Raw genomic sequence first — 18,971 nt, 5'->3', positions numbered from 1 at the left:
CATACACTTCCTTACAGTGGTCTTCTCAGGCAAAACTCATTTCTAAGCACTTACAAATAATGAAGCCTTTAAATGGACTCCAGTGATTGTTGTTGTCGTTTAACTTTTGGCTTGGTTTGGCATCTGTCCTTCAATGAAAACCAATAGTCCCTTTGAAGGGGGGCCTCATTCAACACATTTCCTAGAATGCCTATATTTATTTATCAGGTAAGGAAAGAATATCTTTGCCAAAAGAGGTGTGTTTCAGCTTGTTTGAACTTTAGTGACTGCATAATCAAACAGTGTCACATCTCAAATAAGTCAGGTTTCCTCTGAGGAAATGAGTGATGCATTTGTAAAATTCATAATTCTGTGAGACATAAGATACATGTTAACAAAAAATATATGGCTTCACCTTTTTGCAGTCAAATTTAGCATACTGACACAGCTTCATTATCTTTATCATTATTATGGGTGACCAGTCGTTCTTTTTAACATTTTGTGTTTCATTTCCATACAACCACCAGTACTGGAAGATTTATTTGGACCCTTAACTTAAGTAATAAGCAATAATATTACAGTATAAAATGCCTCATAAGAACTCCTGCACTGCAAGTTTGCTGACATAAAAGTAAACATGTATCACCTAAAATATAAAAAATACCATGTATTACATGCATTACCTAAAATATAAAAATGAAAAGTAAATACACAACATAATGTACAATTAATTATTTATTAATATAGATTTTTAATGTTGTAGATGGTTGTAGTTTAAAATAGGCGACATGGATGCATTATGTTTTATGATTTAATGCAAAGTAACTAATATAAAAAGTGCCACATTTCTCACTAAAATGATGCATATAAGGAACAGGCTATTTATAAAAAGCACATAGCCCAATAAAAACACTCAACCAGTAGATTACTTCAAAACTATACTTGTTTTGTTGTTGTTGTTGTTGTTACTTTTTCCCTCTGAAATACACTTATGAATTCCTTGTGCTGACCATCATTAAACTGTCTTACGATTGCCCACTAAGCAGCCTTTCAAAAACAGAAGGTAAAGTGCCTTGCTAAAGGGCAAAAAACCACCAGATGGCCTGGGTTCTTCTTTGATTTCAACAATGTATCTAAATAATCTCATACTGACTAGGTTACTCATCACCACCCACCACAACAAAAACTCCCAAATCTATGAGCTGTCTTATTAAGTGGGTTTAAGTGTAAACTAATGTGTGTCACAATCTAAGAGTCGGCTTTAATAAGCACGATCTATTTGGCTTTGTTGTGAAACGTTGTCTATGAAGTAGGCTACACATATTCCACCTTTATAGACGCTATAGAGCATTGTAAGTTACTGAGCACTGCTGCTGTAAACAGGGTAAGTTGGCTTTGGAGGCCAGCAGAGCAGAGACACACCGGGACGGCCAGGGCCTCAACGTCATCGTTTTAGGGCGTGGACGCAGTGCGGGTTGCCAGATGTGTGGAAAAAAACCCCACAGTTTATGCCTCTGTTACCATATTACAGGAGCTTTCGCAAACTTGATTTATTCTAATGTGATTCAAATAAAACACAACAGGACACTAACAGAAGTGACATTAGGATTTCCAGTGTTTTATGATGTTGAATAACGTGATTGGGCAGCAGTTTGGAACAGCGGCGACGATTGGTTAAGAGCGTCGATTTGTAGTTCCTGAAGGGGTATAGTTGAGGAGTTCTGGCAACCTGGCGCACGGTTTCAGCTGCATCACGCAGGTCTGGTCATACATACTCCGGCGTGTTGTATCTACGTTTGTATCAGGTAAAATGATCAGTGCAGTTATCGTTAAATTTGCCCTACGTAAGACGTTATGCTAAGTATGCGGGCGCTAATTGCATTATGTAGCAACCGGAGTGTAATCCAGTTTTTATCAGAAAACCGTTAGATAGCGAATACTAGCGTGAGCGCTAGCTAACTGTTAACGCTAATAACATGGCGCCGGGTGAAAGGGCCGCTTTTGTTCTTGGTCTGGGTGCGGTAGTGAGTGTGCTAAAGGCCACGCACCCCGTCCAGAATGAATGAGATCCGTAATAACGTATTCATAAACTGGCTTATGCGAACTTTCAAACATTTATTGCATGGCTTTAACATCAGAAATGTCGAATGACTAACTTAGCTACATTGTTGTGTCGCTAATGTTAGCTTGGATCGACTGGGTTCGCGCTTTTTATGAAGCGCTAGCCTCAGATTTTTTAGCAAGAAATACGTGGAAATAAGGCAATTGTGAGAGGTACTTGCAATTTTATGTGATAGGTCAACAACATTATCTTTTGCAGAGAAAAGCTACTATATCGTAATTTTTGATAAACGTTACTGGTTGATATTATTAGGCGGCCGCAAGATGGCGCTGCCAGGTAATACACATTAATCTAAGGCCACACTTTAAAAATGACTGTGGCTATCAAAACCTTAAAAACTTTAACCTTTCTACCTTGTAGAAAATAATTAATGATAGAATTGCACGTGATAGATAAATACGTCCATCGTTTGTGTAGACAGAAAATAAAAGCAAGCCAATTTTACCGAAGTGATACTGCAATAACTGTAAATTATTGGTCCCCTTTTGTGATGAAAAAGAGTTTTCCTGATAGCCGCTCAGCTTATATGTCAGAATTTGCTTAAGGGAGAAACGGAGGAAAGTGGAACAAAGATGCATTAAAATTCAGGATATAAATATTAAATGAGAAAATTTGGGATAAACACCATGACAAAAGATTGTACATAGTTCCATGTACTGATCTCTCATACTTGGAAAAATAATAATGTATTTCTCTTCAGGGATCGTGAACTGTCATGGCTGATGAGGGATATGTCGTACGCATCAGGGGTCTCCCTTGGTCTTGCTCAGTGGATGAAGTACAGAGGTTTTTCTCAGGTAGGTATTCATATATTAGAATTTTCAGCAAATCATTTTCAAGCAATCTTAAGTTATTTCATGATATAAATTTCAAATGCAGATTGCAAAATCATCAACAATGGAGGTGGCATCCACTTCACTTACACAAGAGAGGGGCGTCCCAGCGGAGAGGCGTTTGTCGAGTTGGAGACGGAAGAAGACCTGAAGATTGCAGTGAAGAAGGACAGAGAAACTATGGGTCACAGATATGTAGAGGGTGCGTAACACTGCTTACGTGTAGCGACTCCTTTGTGAATTGTCTTAAAATGCATGCTCTGATAGCTGATTGTTATTTGTGGTGTGATACAGTTTTTAAATCCAATAATGTCGAGATGGACTGGGTCATGAAGCACACCGGTCCAAACTGTCCAGAAACAGCAGGAGATGGGCTCGTCCGACTCCGAGGCCTTCCTTTTGGCTGCAGCAAGGAGGAGATAGTGCAGTTTTTCTCAGGTAAGAAGGCTCGTGGATCAATTGTAAAACTTATTAAAATATTGTTAGTGAATTTTTTTAAATTCAATTTATTTTTTTAATTTATTTTTTCATCTTCCTTTTCTTGTTTCCTTTCTCCTATGGACACTTACCAATACTTGCATCTGATTTTACAAAGAAGCCAATATGCGATTGGAAAACCATTATAATCTCCTGTATATTACATAATAGTACAGTAAAAGCATTAATGCTTTTGGTGAGCAGTGAGGAAATGACGCCAGAAAAGGAAGCTAGTTGTTTAAATAGAGGAATTATTTGAAGACTTTATGCTTAACTAAAAGGCAGGAATCTTTTATGCAAACACCTTTCCCATCCTTGCCCATCATATTCATCTTAAGCCCATTTTCATCCCTTTTTTCTCTTGAATTAGGTCTGATGATGTAAAACAGTGTATTTGAATGTTGTGTGCCTACTGGTAATTGACTAATGATGGAATGGGTCCCACTCATCACTGATTAGACAGTCTTTTACCCCCGTGTCATCGTTTCTTTTTTCCCCATTTACTCACACCCTTGTCCTATAAATGCATTTTTCTTATACACGTTACACGGCAAGTGTTGCATCAGTTCCTAATTGGCAACCAGTAATTTTACCTCATGTCACCCACCAGGATCTTTATCTCTCTTCATCAACACACCAATACTAGCCCGATGTCCCGCACAGTGCCCTTTTCCATATTCTTCCTCTATCCTCTCATTTCTATTTTATCCCCAAAGTACAATAAATATAAGTCGTTTAAATGGCCAGTCACTGGTTAAAAACTGAACTGGTATGTGTGATGATGTATAGAGTTTTCCATAAGTTTTCTATCTCTCTTTAGAGAAAGTTCTCACTGTGATTGGGCATGTGATTTAATATGTCCCCTGCTGGGGTTATCTGTCCTTGGGTTGAAGGGTTGGAAATCGTGCCAAATGGGATAACATTGCCGGTGGACATCCAGGGGAGGAGTACGGGGGAGGCCTTCGTGCAGTTTGCTTCACAGGATATAGCTGAAAAGGCTCTAAAGAAACACAAGGAAAGAATAGGGCACAGGTGGGGATGGTTGGTTGGTTGGCTGGATAAGTTGCTTTTCTTATGGTGTGCACCCTCAACATGTGAATTAAATGCAAAACGGACACTACATCACCTTTGGCTCATGTAAACATATTAGTAACTGCAAACACATAGACAAATTGCCTTGTTAGATCCAAATACGCCACACATTCACAATGTTCAATGGGAAGATTAGTGCTTGGGCACCATTCACAAGTGTGACATGAAGCGTGAATTTAGAGTCCATGCTTAATTTTGAGAACAAATGGTGTCTCAGCACTAAACATCAGTCCTCGTTGATAAAATGGTAAGGAAGTCTCCCTGGTGGTAAAATCAGAGGGCCACTGTACACACGGATCTGGAGCCCACTGTCACAGGTAAAGCTTAGAGTGAGATGCAGAAGGGCTGGAGCTCTCTCTGTCCCTCTAAAAAAAACAGGACAATGGCTGTCATGGCAAGGACACAGGACGCTCTATTCTATCAGATATATAACACTTCAGGTAACCATAAGAAAAGTGTAAAAAGTCAATAAGGCCCTTATAAATTTGGAAAGCTTGAATTTTGCAACTCAGTGCATAAGTTGTTCTTTATATCTATTAACAACTTGCATTAGGCACTCAAAGATACTACTACCTATGGACTGCACCATGACAGCATCTGATAGGCCAGATTCATCAGTATTGAGCAAATGCAGCTGTGCTCGGTCCATTCCCCATGCCCTCACTGTGGTATCTCTATGCTCTTAGGTACATTGAGATCTTCAAGAGTAGCCGCGCTGAGGTGCGGACCCATTACGAACCCCAGCGGAAGCCCATGGGCATGCAGAGACCGGGCCCCTATGACCGGCCCTCTGGTGGTCGCGGCTACAACATGATGGGCCGAGGGGGATCCTATGACAGAATGCGTCGCGGAGGCTACGGAGGAGGTGGGCGTCTTGTGGACTGCAGATGAACTGAAATCAGATTTAGTGATATCATCCTGTGCAATTGTTTTAATAATAACTCTTCTTATGTCACGTGGTGCTAAGACTGTGCAGTAGAATCAAAAAGATTAGGTTCAAAGTCTTCATAGGACCTTTTGTTAATCTTAATTTTAAATATTCAGGTGTATCAGATGGACGGTATGGCGATGGTGGCTCTTCCTTCCAGAGCACAACAGGCCACTGTGTCCACATGAGGGGCCTGCCGTACAGAGCCACAGAGACAGACATCTACAATGTAAGTCATAGGAGTAACTGCAAAATGACTGCAGTGCTGAAACGCTATTTACTTTGCGTACTTTACCTGCAAAATGAGCATTTTTCAATTGCTCGCCACTTTCTTTTCTTACGTCTCCACAGTGAACAAAGAATCCAAAAACAGAGAAACTTGGGTCATGATGGCCTACAGCAAAACTATAAAAACATCCATTGCAAACTCACACAACTCATGCAGTGTAGTCAGTCATGTGCTCAGTACTTCACTAACACATGTATTTTTGATAAAATGTTCAGATTTAAAACTTCTGTGTCCGGTCTCATGCACAGAGGCGTAGCTTGTGCTTTCTATGTAAATGCAGAAGTATTTTAAATAATAAGGTTCTTGCTCAAAGCAGAAGTACTGAGCACACAGCTGGATAAATCAGACTTGGATTATACTGCACAAATTGTGTGTGTAAACAGATGTTTTGACATAGTTATGCTGTTATTAAACAGGGCTTCTTTTTTTTTTCAACGTAAACAGGAAGAATGTTTGCCTTTTTTGGCTTCTCTGTTCACCGTGGAGGCATCCAAAGAAGTTTTATTCACAAATTTAAGGAGACACAGACATTAGTAATTGACTAATGGTTATTTTACAGATGAAGTATTGCTTTGTGATTGTATCTTACACAAATTGTTTAATTTGTCCTTGTTTGTATGTCTTAGTTCTTCTCGCCGTTGAATCCAGTGCGGGTCCATATTGAGATCGGCCCAGATGGCAGAGTAACCGGGGAGGCAGATGTAGAGTTTGCAACACACGAGGATGCTGTGGCAGCCATGTCCAAAGACAAAGCTAACATGCGTGAGTTCAAAATAGCTAACTTAACCACTTCCGCCCCGTGTGAAGATGTTTATCACGACATTCATGGTTTCCTCTCCCTGCCCTCCAGAGCACCGCTACGTGGAGCTGTTCTTAAACTCAACAGCAGGTGGCAGTAACGGAGCCTACGGCAGCCAGATGATGGGTGGCATGGGTGAGTTTCAGTAATGGAAGTCAAGTGACTCTTGGCGTCCTCATGGATGAACATATTTGCACACAAGCACAAAAACCGTGTGACCTTGACGATGCTCGGCTTCGCAAAATCAGCAGCACACATCTATGGAATAACACGAGTCTGTCATGCCCTCCTTAACTGGATATGATGTTTTCTCTCTACAGGGAACCAGTCGTCTTACAGCGGAGGCCAGCTGAGCTCAGGGTATTCAGGTGGATACAGCAGCCAGGGCAATATGGGCGGCTACAGTGACTACAGTGAGTGTCAGCTCTTTATTCATAGGTTTCCTCCACTTGATCTACTCTTCCACACACAGAGTATTAGCGAACCCTCGGACCAAAAGTTTGGCTGTATATTTGTATTTGCTTGAAGGACAGAAATGTTTCTGTGTATGACTCCTTAAGGAACTCCTCGGTCCCATAGTGTGTATTCTCTCTCTCTTGTTAGGTAACCAGGGCGGAATGGGAAGCAGTTACTATGGCGGTGGCGGCGGAGGAGGAAGCAGAGGCTCTATGAATGGACTGGGCGGGGGATGGGGAATGTAGTTTTTTTTTGTTTCCCTTTATTTGATGTGTTTTTTTAACTCAGCATTTTGCTGGAAGGACTGGAAATGCAAGTCTCACCTAGTAAACATAGGGTAGGGTCAGGTGAGGTTGTTTTGAGAATATTGAGGGGTAGGGTTTGTATTTTTTTTTAAGTGGATGCTCTTCGAAGAGAAGTGAGATCATCTGGTGTCAGAGAGAAACGCTGTTTGTCTTCCCCATTCTTCACAGGTTTGACACATCACAGAAACCGTGTCTTAAATTTTCATTACCAGGAAGAGTGGCGTTTTTTGAGTTATCGTTCCCCCCAGGGTTAACTCATCCCGTGCTGGTGGCGTTAACGTTAGTTTCAATGTCTGAGTGCATGAACAAAAGAAATCAGAAAATGTTTGGTATCTTTTGATGTTTAGACTTTGTTTCACCTTCTACATAGTGTTTAGCCTTTTTATTTCCAGTTAAAATGTCGATCTGAATTTGAGACTTCACATGGTCAGAGCATGTTTTTTTTTTTTTGTTTTCTTAAGGTGTGACTGACTGTCGTAGGGCAAGTGAATTTCAAATCTGCTGACATGAAGGTTTCTACTGCTTCAAATGCTATTTGTATTTCCTGTGCACAAAGTGAATAAACTAGTCTGGAATATCTAAATTGAAATGAACTTTGCAAAAAAAGGAGGCTTTATTCATTTATCAAATATCTAGTTAAAAAAACTTTTGGTCACCATTCCCAAAATGATTAAGAAAATGGCTTCGTAGCAGTTGACACAATCCACAAAACCGTGTTGTAATAATACATTCTAAAATAGATTTGTTAACATTCTAGAGTCATTTACACAATAATTTTGCATGTATCCAGCAGTGGGGCCATAGCTGTAAAAATTGTTAAAGAGTAAATGCATGACAAGTTGGAATAATGTTAAAGTAAAGTTCACAGGCTCATCAGAAGGATCATACAAATGACCCTCAGCAACCTTGATGGACCTCGACATAACCTACATCCACGGTTTGAATTAGGAAAACTACACACTCAGAAATGGTCAGTTCATGATACCATGTTGTAAAAGTGATGTTATTCAAGCCCAGAGAAACACTGATCACATAAATATGCTAAACTATTTCAACCTCCAAGCTAACATAGTCTCCTTAAAGTTATAGCCCCCCCCTCCAAATCAAAAATTCATGTTATCCCTCTTAGCTGTAGTGCTGTTTATTCATGGAGATTGTTCTGGTGTGAGTTGCAGAGTGTTGGAGATATTGGACGTAGTGTAGAGATGCCTGCCTTCTCTCACATATAATGGTACTAGACTCAGCACTCACCAAAAAAAAAAAATACATTTGGAAAACTCAACACCAATGTCTCTTTCCAGAAATCATGATCTGGTTACTCAAGACAATCCACAGACCTAATTGTGAGCAGTTTCATGTAGGAACTATTTTCTCTCTATTAAACTGCTTAGAAGAAGGTGTGTCTCAGGGTTCCTATAGCCTTTGGTAAATTAGAATAAAGACTTTAAATGGCATTAGGAATTGAATTCAAGACCTATTTTACAATTGCCGTTACTGAAGGGAAAAAAAACAGCTGATATCAATAGCACCAAGTTTCAATTTGCCCAAATATTTATTATAACTTGACGGATTACACATTTTTTTTGTTTCATGGCAGGACAAAGTCAAAACAAAACTGGAAGATACCTGGCATTTGTGGATGTTTAACAGTGTAACATCAGGGGGAAAAAAATCAGAAAATCCTACTTTCCATGATTTAAAATTTTTAGGCCTTTTGAAATATTGATGTAAGACAATTTGTTATCAGTTAAGGCCTTAATTTTAAATTAATGGATTAATGGACTTTAGAGATCCACATGAACTTTGACGCATCTACTCATGGACGACAGGTATGTGCTTGTGACGGCACGAGGTGTAAATATTAATGCTGTTCTCCTCAGCTGAACTTTAAGCTCAGCGGTGCTGGCGGAGGTAGCAGTAGACGTGCTTCCTTCTGAGCGGTGAGACAGTTAGTGGGTGTAGTTTGGTTGAAAGAAAATGGTTAATACGTGCAACTGCTCACAAAAAGGTCTGGATTATCTTGAGTAACCAGGCAAGGATTTCTGGGAAAAGACATTGCTGTTGAGTTTATCAGATGTATTTTTTGGCCGAGTGCCATCTAGTTCCATTATATTGGAGAGAAGGCAGACATCTCTACGGTCGATATCCCCAACACTCGACAACTCGCACCAAAACAATCTAGATTGATAAATAGCGACACAGATAAGAAGAAAAACATGTATTTTTGACTTGAGGTGAACTATCGTTCAGTCTGCATAAACTATATTAGCTCATCCTATCAGTGTTAAAAGGTGGCCCCTCGTTTTAATACAGACGAACTAATGTTCCTGAATTTCAGGTAACAGTGGAAATGGAACACCAAATCACATTTCCCGAAGATTTGATGACAGGTTTCAAACACAAGTAGTTAAAATCATAGTGGATGAGTATGTGCAGTGTTAGAAAGCTCTCGTACAAACACTGAGGCTGTGGGTGTTTTGTCAGGAACCTGTGGATGAGCTTCTCTGCAGCAGGAGGGAGTGGCACCTGTCGCACACCCGCACAGGCCGAGGGTAGGAGGGTAAGGCCAGCTCGTTACTGGAGCAACTGTTGCAGTAGATGTCTCCGCAGTTTCTACAGTGGTGCTGCAACACAAAAGCACGGACAGCTCGCTGATATTTCTGTGAAAATGAATATTGTAGAAGTACAAACAATGCAGAGTTAACGGGGTCTACCTTTCTGCGAGCGATGGAGAACTCCTTCTCACACTGCTTGCAATGAGTGGCCTCATCGTCCTTCAGCCAGGCGTGGCCCTGATGGAAATTCATGTAAAAGATATGATCTGTCAGGATTTATTTTCAATTTACAGCATCACTTGCACAAGTGCATCACTCTTAACGACTTCACATTTACCTTTAGAGCTTTGTTGACCTCTTTGAAGTCTTCCATCTTAAGTTTAGACCTTTGACGAAGATAAAGGCAACACAAAAACCTCATTAAATGGTACACACTATTAACAAAAAACAGAAGATGATAAATGAGAAGCACTGACTGGCTGAGATGCAGTCCCATCTCCTGAAGAGCTTGTTCCTGCTGCTCACATGTCTGCTGCAGCTGCTGCTTCTCATGTTTCAAATCCTGCAGCTCCTGCACCACCAATCCACAAGAAACAAGCACAACAACATATCAGCACTGTACATTATTATTATTATTATTATTAATATTACTACATTTACTCACTTCAGAAAAACCTAAATAAGATGAGAAATGTTTTGCTGAAGCTTTTGCATAAACTGAACTACTGCAACTACATCACAAATATTGATATAGTACATATGTTAATATTCAAACAGGAACAATATAAAAAGCAGCATCCAAATCAAAATAATCCTGGAACAGGTTTCAGACAGTACCCATTAAGTCAAATAAACACAAAAACAGCTTTGATAAAGAAGCACTTTCACACATTTTGTACCGTGATTATTTTGTACCTTTATCTGGAAGTTCTGCACATCCTAAACTCAGTTTCGGCAGTCAAACTGCAGAGCACATGTTGAAAACCATTGCACAGGGAGATTAGAGAAGCCTGCAGAGCTGCCTGACCCTAATGCCTGTGTGTGTGACACTGACCGTGTGCAGGCCCTGAAGTTGTTGCAGCTGTGTGCGGAGCTCCACACTGTTGTCCTGTTCCCGCTGGAGAGCTTTTTGCAGGCTCTGTCTCTGTTCCCTCTCAGTGCGCAGCTCATTCTCCAAACCCAGCCTGAGAACAGACAAGAGTCGTGGTGATTTCTAAAAACTAGTTTAAGAATGTAGCTGTGGAGGACCGAAGCTTGAGAATAATGAATTTAAGAACTGTTACCAATAATACAATGCATAACTTGAAGACATCTTACATACATCACAGTTGTTGTTTAATTGACAAATGAATTAATCAATCAGACTTAATGAAGATTATTTGGACTGTCACAAAGTGAAAAAAAACATCTCACTTAATACCTGCAAAACTGCCTTTTTATACCAGTTTGTTTAAATTTGTGTAAGATGGATTCAAGTTAAAAACTAAGCTTATAACCTATAAAAGTTAAACTTCACTTGAAAAGCCAATGATCCTTTTCCATGTACAGATACTGTCTGTGAATTCCTACTGGAGTAACATCAATTCTGATTTCTAACCTAAATTCATTTTGTTTGAGTGTACATTTTTAAAATCTTTCTTATACTTTGCAGTTATTGTTGGGACTCGTTAAATGAAGGAGCTATGACAAGTGAACCTTGGAAGGAAATTCCTTTCCCCAACAAGACTACTGATTAGGACACCTTCTTCCAGAGTTAAGATTTAATGGTCTTTAAATGACACCAAGTGTGAGCTCACATACTTCCAAGAACAGCGACTTAACTGCTCCTCAGTATAGAATTAACACATTCCCTAAAGTAGTTTTAAATCTCATCTTAGACATTACTTTCATAGACTATCTTTGTGGTTCCCACACATTTTCAATGATATTTTTTTTTAAAAGATATTTTTTGGCCTTTATTGGAAATTGGAAGTGTGAAAGAGAGCGGGGATGACGCAGCAAAGGGATTAGGCTGGAGTCAAACCTGCGACCGCTGCAGCGAGGACTCAGCCTCTGTACTTGGGCCGCCTGCTCTATCCACTGAGCCACCGATGTCCCATTACTGAGAAATGTTCCTACCTTTGCATAATATTTTACTCCATCTCCATGACTTTATTTAAGTTGTTTAAAATTAGTAGGCCTATATAACGGCTGTGGCTAGAGGTAGAGCGGGTCGTCCTCTATTTGGAAGGTCAGTTGTTCGATCCCCGGCTCCTCTGGGCAACATGTCGAAGTATCCTTGGGCAAGATACTGAACCCCGAATTGCTCCCGAAGCCGCATCATCGGAGCGTGAGTGCGTGAATGATTACTGAGTAGCATGTGGCACCTTGTATGGTAGCCTCAGCCACCAGTGTGTGAATGTGTGTGTAATGTGTAATGTAATGTGAAGCGCTTTGAATGGTCAGCACACTCACATAGAGAAGCGGTATACAAGTACAGTCCATTTACAGTCCATTTATAGCAATACAGTTATACAATATTAAACACCACCATTAAACTTCCCAGGCATTTGCACCATTAAACTTCCCAGGCATTTGCAGAAAAAGATACTGCTAGAGCTTGCTAACTTTACTCACTCGTTCGACATTCCTGCTGCCAACCAGCTGCATAATGCTCAAGACCAGACTGGCACATACGAGTACTTGCAGAAAGTCAAGGCTGCACTACTTTTTGACGGACAGAAAACCGAAGATCCTGTAGACGTCAAAGCAATCTGAGTGTCTACAATGTGGTCTGTATGCATTTATTTTGTGTTAAATACACATTTATTTTATGAACATGTCTAATAATTGTTTTGTGACCTTGCCTGAACCTTTTCAGCATTTTAATAGTTCTCTCCTGATGTGACAGCTCAGTTCTTCCCCCCTGAAGGGGGCGTGACAAGGCTGGTCTGGTCCATGTGTATCATGTAATAGTAGTCACCTTTCAACTGTCACACAACACAGCACTTGATTAGAAATTACTAATACAAGAATCTTATTTGGTGCCATTTATGACATGATTTACAAAAATATGCTGAACTACAGCCAAAACCGTATATATTCAACATTTTTCCAAAATGCTCTGTTTATTCCAAACTATTTCCAGGCCAGGAAGACTGTTTTCCAAGTTTCAGAACTTTTCCAGAAATTTATGACCGTGGGTACCGTGGTCTTTTATTCCATTTGCAGCACATATTTATAGTCATGCTTTCATTCAGTATAATGCTTTCTATTTGGAGTTTTCCAAATGTGAGTGTCTTTACCTTTGCGTATCCAGGTCAGCCAACTGTTTCTGCAGAGCATCCACTTTTCCTTCGAGCTCCACCCTCATGTCTTTGTCTGACTGATCACTTTGTTTGCGCTCTCGCTCCGAGTTCTGAAGTCTGTGACGCACAAACAACAACAACAAAAAGGAGAATATTAATTCAAAGGAATATCAGTTTAGAAACAAAAACATGCACAACACATACCTCTGCTCTAGTTCAATCATGGCTTTCTCCATTTCATCCATCTTCTGCTCGAGCTGCACAGCCTCCGCCTGCTTCTTTTCTGCCTCTCGTTCTGAGTCCTTCAGACCCACATAGGTTACATTAATATGTGTTCTGTCTGGGTGGCCATACAAGAGAAAGAAACGGTGTGTTCATGTGTGTCTACCTGAGCTTTGTGGAACATTTGCAGGTTCAGCGTCTTGACTTGGTCGAGCTGGAGCCGCAGGGCTGCCAGTGTGTCCTGTTTCTCATGCGTGTCTTTCTCCAGCAGCTTCATGGCCACCTCGATTTCCTGCTTCAGGCCCACCTGGAGCTCCAACTCACGCTCCAGCTCCTGACAGCACGCATTGCAAACATACAACAGGCATGAGTCAAGTTTAGTTCTAGAGTGTGATCAGCGCAAAAACACACTAGCATTACTGAAGTTTCTGTTAATAAGAGGCCAATTGACTCATCAAAAATCACAGAACTCAAACTGCTGGCTTCTGTTCAACTATGTACTGAGTATGAAGACTAATGACTTCATCACAGACGATGCCTCCTCCTCTCCAGCTGCTACCTCCCCATGAAGAAACACAGAGAAGCTCAGTTTTACTGCATGATATATTCTAGTGCTATCGCAAATTGATACCTGACCTGGCGAATACGCTTTTCCTCTTTATACTGCTTCCAGACCACATTGTACATCTCATCCAGGCCCTGTCGAGTCTGCTTGTACGTCTCCAGCTCCACCTGGCTGTCCTGGAGGGCTGCCTGGGAGAAAAGAAGGCAACAACTCACCAAACAGTCTGGATAAAGAGATATATATATAGATTACCAGTGGTTTAGCTGCAGTTAGGGTTGCAAAACTCTGGAAATATTCAAGTTGGAAACTTTCCAGGGGTTTATATATAGGTAATTTACAGAAATTAATGGGAAATAAGTGGAAAGAAGTATAAAGGGTTATTTGCTCCAGATGTATTTATCATGTCATTTGAAGATAGAAACAAACTTTTGATCATAAGCAGACATAGCAACAATTTTCCAAATAAATCCATTCATTTCTTGAATACATACAATGTAAAATGTGCCATGTCATAAGTTAGAGTAATTTAAACTCTCAATTACCATGCTGCATCTCTCATGGTAACAGCTAGCTAACAAAAACTAGCAGGTGTTAGCAAGTATTAGATGGATTTCTTGGCTTTGTGCTATTATCTAATGTTTAAATGAAAAGTCATTAAAAAAATGGACCCCCGTACAATAATCTAAACTAACATGAACGCATGTAGTCCTCTGGCTCAGCTAGTGCAGAAGTGTGAACTGCACATGTGATGGGAGAATGCACTGTGCATGCAGAGTGTTGTAATTTTACTGAACTTCTATTTAATGAGGTGCCAGTAAATTATAGTACCAATGAATGCTGCTGCTGAATGCAGTGCATGGTTATAACTTAAACTGGCATACTTTTAACCAAAACATGCCACATTTCCAAAGTCCTGAGCTTAAATTTTCTAACGCTTTGCAACCCCAGTTGCAGTAACTTGCATTTGCTTTCTGACCTCTTCCTTTTTCTGACTTGACTGCAGGATCGTCTCATTCTCCTTTCTTAGCTGTTCCTGTTCTTCCCGCAGAGAGTTGATTCTGTCTGTTGCTGCCGTCAGCTGAGAAAAAAAGAAAACATGCGCTCATCAGTCAGGTGAAACACACCTAATGCAACACATATGACATGTTGACATTGCAGAGGTATGCCTTCTTTGTAGACAGATAAGAGCAATCCAAAAATGTGCCGCGCCCATCAAGTACAAGCGCAATGACACATCAGATTACACACAGTGAAACTAACCTCCTCTACAAGTTTGCTGTTGGTCTTCTCTATAGATTCCATCTTAGCCTGAAGGTCTGTGACAGTGCCACTGAGGTGACGATTTAACTCCTCGATGTAGTGCTTCTGATCCAATATGGCCGTCATCTTGGCATCGCTAAAAGAGCAAGAATAAAACTGTTGAGTGGCTGAGTGTGCATTTGGTCTGCTTGGTATTGAATTATTATCATGCCAGGGGCTGAAGTTCAAACTAAAATAAGAACATGATAAAAAGCCGTGCAGACAAGGTGCTCAATCCATGTGAAAGAAGGCACTCACTCTTTTTTAGTCTCACTGTTGGCAGGGTCTTTCAGATAAAGAGAGAAGTCAATGACTGCCACCTAAATGGGAATGAGAAATGGATCACTGTGTATCCTGATTGACTCGTCTCATTAACCCTTTGAAACCTGAACAAATTGGTTTGATTTATTTCAAAAACATAAGAAGAAGCCAGTGAGCAATTTAACAACACATGGCCCAAAAAAAAAAAACAAGAAATGAGTTTAAAGTTATGAGAAAATTACCTGAAAATAAGTGACAAAAATAAACAAGAACATGATCTGCAAAAAAGTGAAGAAAATTTAAACATATAAAAATATAAGTATATTTTTTTTTCTATAACATAATTTTGAACATATAATTATAATGATTATAAATATTGTTTTCTGGATATTTTCCATAGATTTATGATCATTTTAAGAAAATGTTCTTTTTTAAAAACTTATTTTCAGGTCATTTTTGTCACCTTTTGCTATTTTCTTACAATTTGTTGAACATTTCTTGCCAAATTGCATTTTCTCCATGTTTTTGAAAGAATTAGGACCAATTTGTTTAAGTTATAAAGGGTTAAAAAGCCTGTGAAAAGCATCTGAAGGCGGGAAAAAAACCCAACTTACATCCAGGCAGATTTTAAAGGGTTAAGACAAAGAGATGCAACAGCTGGGATGTGTATGCTCACACAACCTGTTAGCACTCACCTGAGAATCAAGATCCTCCCCTTTGATGCAGAGGTTAGCGTCAATCACATTTAGGCCCACCAGCAGTCCCCCCATCACCGCCCCCTCCTCTTCCATCATCAGCGCTCCAGAGTCATAAAACTCACTAGGAGGAGACAGACATGCATGGAAAACGGGAGTAAAATAATAATTTGGTGGAAGATTAACTATAAACTGACACATGAACATGTTGATATTCTCATATAAGGTAATCACGGTTACTAACCTCAGGAGATCTTTGCGGTCCAGTAAAGCCTTCATATAGTCAGCTACTGTCTTCTGCATGAGCGCTAAATGCAGCCAAGCCCTTGCTCTCCCCAGACCGGTCCTCAAAAGAGAATAAAAGTAATGTTAAACAAACACCAAACAGGTTTACATTGTAGGTATCCTAAAAAAAATAGTTTGCAATAGCATACTTAATGCCGGGTAGGTCTCTGGCACTTGTGGCAATGTTGACAGACTCTGGACACAACTTCTCAACCAGTTCAAGTGGTCCCCATATAGACTTGTTCTGACCAATAAAGGATTTCTTGGCTAAAAAAAACAAAACAAAATGAATCTCATCTCATCTCTGCTTCCTGTTGCACTTACATGAAATTGGATCACTTTATACTGAAACTAAATCGGACCGTCTCACCTTTCAGTCCATGTTTGAGGCAATGCTCCAGGACAACAAAGAACTGCTGCAGAGGAGGGTAGTCAGAGTCCAGCGTCCTTCCCAGACTCAAGGAGGACTGAATTAAAACTTTGATGCTCAGCTTCATCATGCTAAGGAGGTTGGATCTCTCTATCACCATGGGATCTTTGGGGGGCAAAACTGTGAAGAATGAAAGCCACAGGTTAAGTTAACCCTTTAAAACCTGAATCAGCATCAGCTTTCTTGTGCTGCCTTCAGTCGCCTTTCACAAGCATTTAAAAATGGGGGAAAAAGGTAATTGCAACTTGGCATGAAATGTTCTTCAAACTAAAAAAAAAAGTCAGTAGAAGGTGACAAGAACATGGCCTGAAAATTAGCAACAAGAAAGAAAGAGAGAATCTTTGGAAAATTATTTAGTAAAAAAAATATCAAGAAAATGTAATTAACTATTATTATAATTACATATTAAAAATTAGGTTACAGGGAAAATGTTAAAGGAAAAAAATTTAAATTTTATTTTAGCACTTTTTTCAGGTAATTTCCTGTTTCTGACCTTTAACATTTTTGATACTATTTTCTTGCTCTTTTGGGGTCAGTTCTTGTCATGTTATTCATTGCAGTCTGTCCATGTTTTTGAAAGAAATCAAGTCAGTTTGCTGTAAATTGTAAAGACAATGCAAACTGTATAAACAAAACTGTCGGTCTGTAGATCAAGTAGTGACTGAAAAGGCTCAGGGAGGAGCAAAAGCTTATATATGCCTGTCCTACAGTCTTATTAATTTAAACTACCCTTTCAAAAATTAAAAGAACTCATTCAGGCTAGTAGCCCTTATTATTCCTTTATAAACCCAAAATAGATTACAAATTATTAACTAACTCTAGGTGGCTTGATTAGGATTACAAGGATTTGTTATGTGCTGACGTACTCTGAATGAATCATTAATGTTACGATCACTGTAGAGATGCAAATTCATGTTTAAACTTGATTTTAAATCATTTTAAAGAACCTTTTTATCTTTGCACCTCTTGTCTGCACTTTTGCTAATTTTAATGGGGATTTTTCTTTTAAATATGTCAACTATTTAGTAATTAATTTTGACTTTTATATTTCTTATCTTCACTCTTTTGATGTATCCTTTATCATGTTTTATTGCTCTGTAAAGAACTTTGGATTGCCCTGCTGTATGAAATGTTAAAAATTAACACAAAAGAGACTGAATTAAAGGCCAAGCACAGAGTCATACAGATGCAGGCTTGGAGATGTCATGCATGCTTCCATCCATGAAATGCAGAATAAACACCAAATGAAGTGGGCCGGAGAGAAGAGGGTGGCTTGTGCACGGTCACCAAACCTTGAAGTCATGTGTGCTGACAGCTGATAACTGACTAACCGCAGTCTAAGAGGAAGTAGTGAGATGATCTTTATGTCTTCAGAAATGTTTAAGTTGACTGGGTCAAACTGGGGGGGGTGTTTTTCTGAGAAGTCACAGCTTACCTGGAAGTTTTGCCGAAGTGCTGTTGAGATCATTTTCGGACTCTTTCTCCGCCGGGGAGCTGGCAGCGGATCCCTGTGAGGGGTTTCTCGGGGCAGCGGCGTAGCTCACCCCGCTGCTAATCGTCTCCGTGGCCTTCCGAGCCAGAGACAGGATGGGAGCCGACCAGCTGCTCTCCGCCGCGGCCGGAGCCGGCTTCTCCGTCCGTTGCTGCACGTCGCTGCCGCCGGACTCGCCGTCGGGCGCGGCTTCCGAAACTTCGGGCTCATGTACCTCTTGTTTTGCTTCGCCATCCTCAACAGCTGTGTTTACTTCCCCTGCCTCGTCGGCCATGTTTGTCCCCCCTCCCCTCCTCCCCGAGAGTTCACGTGACCAGACCAGAGCAATCACGCGCGCTGTGAGGACTTTATCTTCTTCTCTGGATTTAAGGGTGGTCAGGAGGTCAGCTTATTTGCCTTTTACTGCCATCTACTGGCTCGAAGGGTCGGCGCAATACTGTAAAAAGCATTAAAACCCGTTCTTAAATAAGTCTATTAACCCTGTGAAACCTGGCCAAATTAGCTTGATTTCGTTCAAAAACATTAAAAAGGGGTATGAGCAACTTAAAAAGAAATGACCTAGAATTTGCAGGACGACAAGAAAAACGTTACGAGAAAATT

The 18,971-nt window shown here is 40.2% G+C and overlaps 2 protein-coding genes across 4 annotated transcripts; one reads left to right on the top strand and one right to left on the bottom strand.

Moving 5' to 3' along the window:
- Positions 1-1,678: 1,678 nt before the first annotated feature.
- On the top strand, positions 1,679-7,869 carry hnrnph1 (heterogeneous nuclear ribonucleoprotein H1). Of its 2 annotated transcripts, none has more exons than XM_042493327.1 (11): positions 1,679-1,784; positions 2,802-2,898; positions 2,981-3,136; positions 3,229-3,372; positions 4,305-4,443; positions 5,190-5,368; positions 5,548-5,660; positions 6,347-6,482; positions 6,571-6,654; positions 6,840-6,932; positions 7,119-7,292. In XM_042493327.1, exons 2-11 carry the CDS (start codon positions 2,817-2,819, stop codon positions 7,124-7,126), a joined length of 1,134 nt encoding a protein of 377 aa, XP_042349261.1. In that variant the 5' UTR covers positions 1,679-1,784; positions 2,802-2,816; the 3' UTR covers positions 7,127-7,292. The 2 variants fall into 2 exon arrangements, with proteins under 2 accessions (XP_042349261.1, XP_042349260.1); XM_042493326.1 differs by having other exon boundaries at positions 1,680-1,784; positions 7,123-7,869.
- Positions 4,326-18,663, bottom strand: rufy1 (RUN and FYVE domain containing 1). Of its 2 annotated transcripts, XM_042493324.1 has the most exons (18): positions 18,315-18,647; positions 16,820-16,999; positions 16,599-16,716; positions 16,409-16,510; positions 16,165-16,288; positions 15,467-15,528; positions 15,170-15,305; positions 14,886-14,987; positions 13,981-14,097; positions 13,511-13,678; positions 13,327-13,424; positions 13,120-13,239; positions 10,890-11,019; positions 10,312-10,406; positions 10,173-10,221; positions 9,995-10,072; positions 9,736-9,904; positions 4,326-4,411 (listed from the first exon to the last, which is right to left on the bottom strand). In XM_042493324.1, the coding sequence occupies exons 1-17, from the start codon at positions 18,643-18,645 to the stop codon at positions 9,761-9,763; spliced, it is 2,154 nt and encodes a 717-aa protein (XP_042349258.1). In that variant the 5' UTR covers positions 18,646-18,647; the 3' UTR covers positions 4,326-4,411; positions 9,736-9,760. The 2 variants fall into 2 exon arrangements, with proteins under 2 accessions (XP_042349258.1, XP_042349259.1); XM_042493325.1 differs by lacking the exon at positions 4,326-4,411 and having other exon boundaries at positions 9,347-9,904; positions 18,315-18,663.
- Positions 18,664-18,971: the final 308 nt, after the last annotated feature.

Source organism: Plectropomus leopardus, chromosome 9, assembly GCF_008729295.1.
Source record: "Plectropomus leopardus isolate mb chromosome 9, YSFRI_Pleo_2.0, whole genome shotgun sequence".
Classification (NCBI taxonomy): Eukaryota; Metazoa; Chordata; class Actinopteri; order Perciformes; family Serranidae; genus Plectropomus; species Plectropomus leopardus.
Note: the sequence above shows the minus strand (reverse complement) of the source record. Positions and strands in the feature narration are given on the sequence as shown.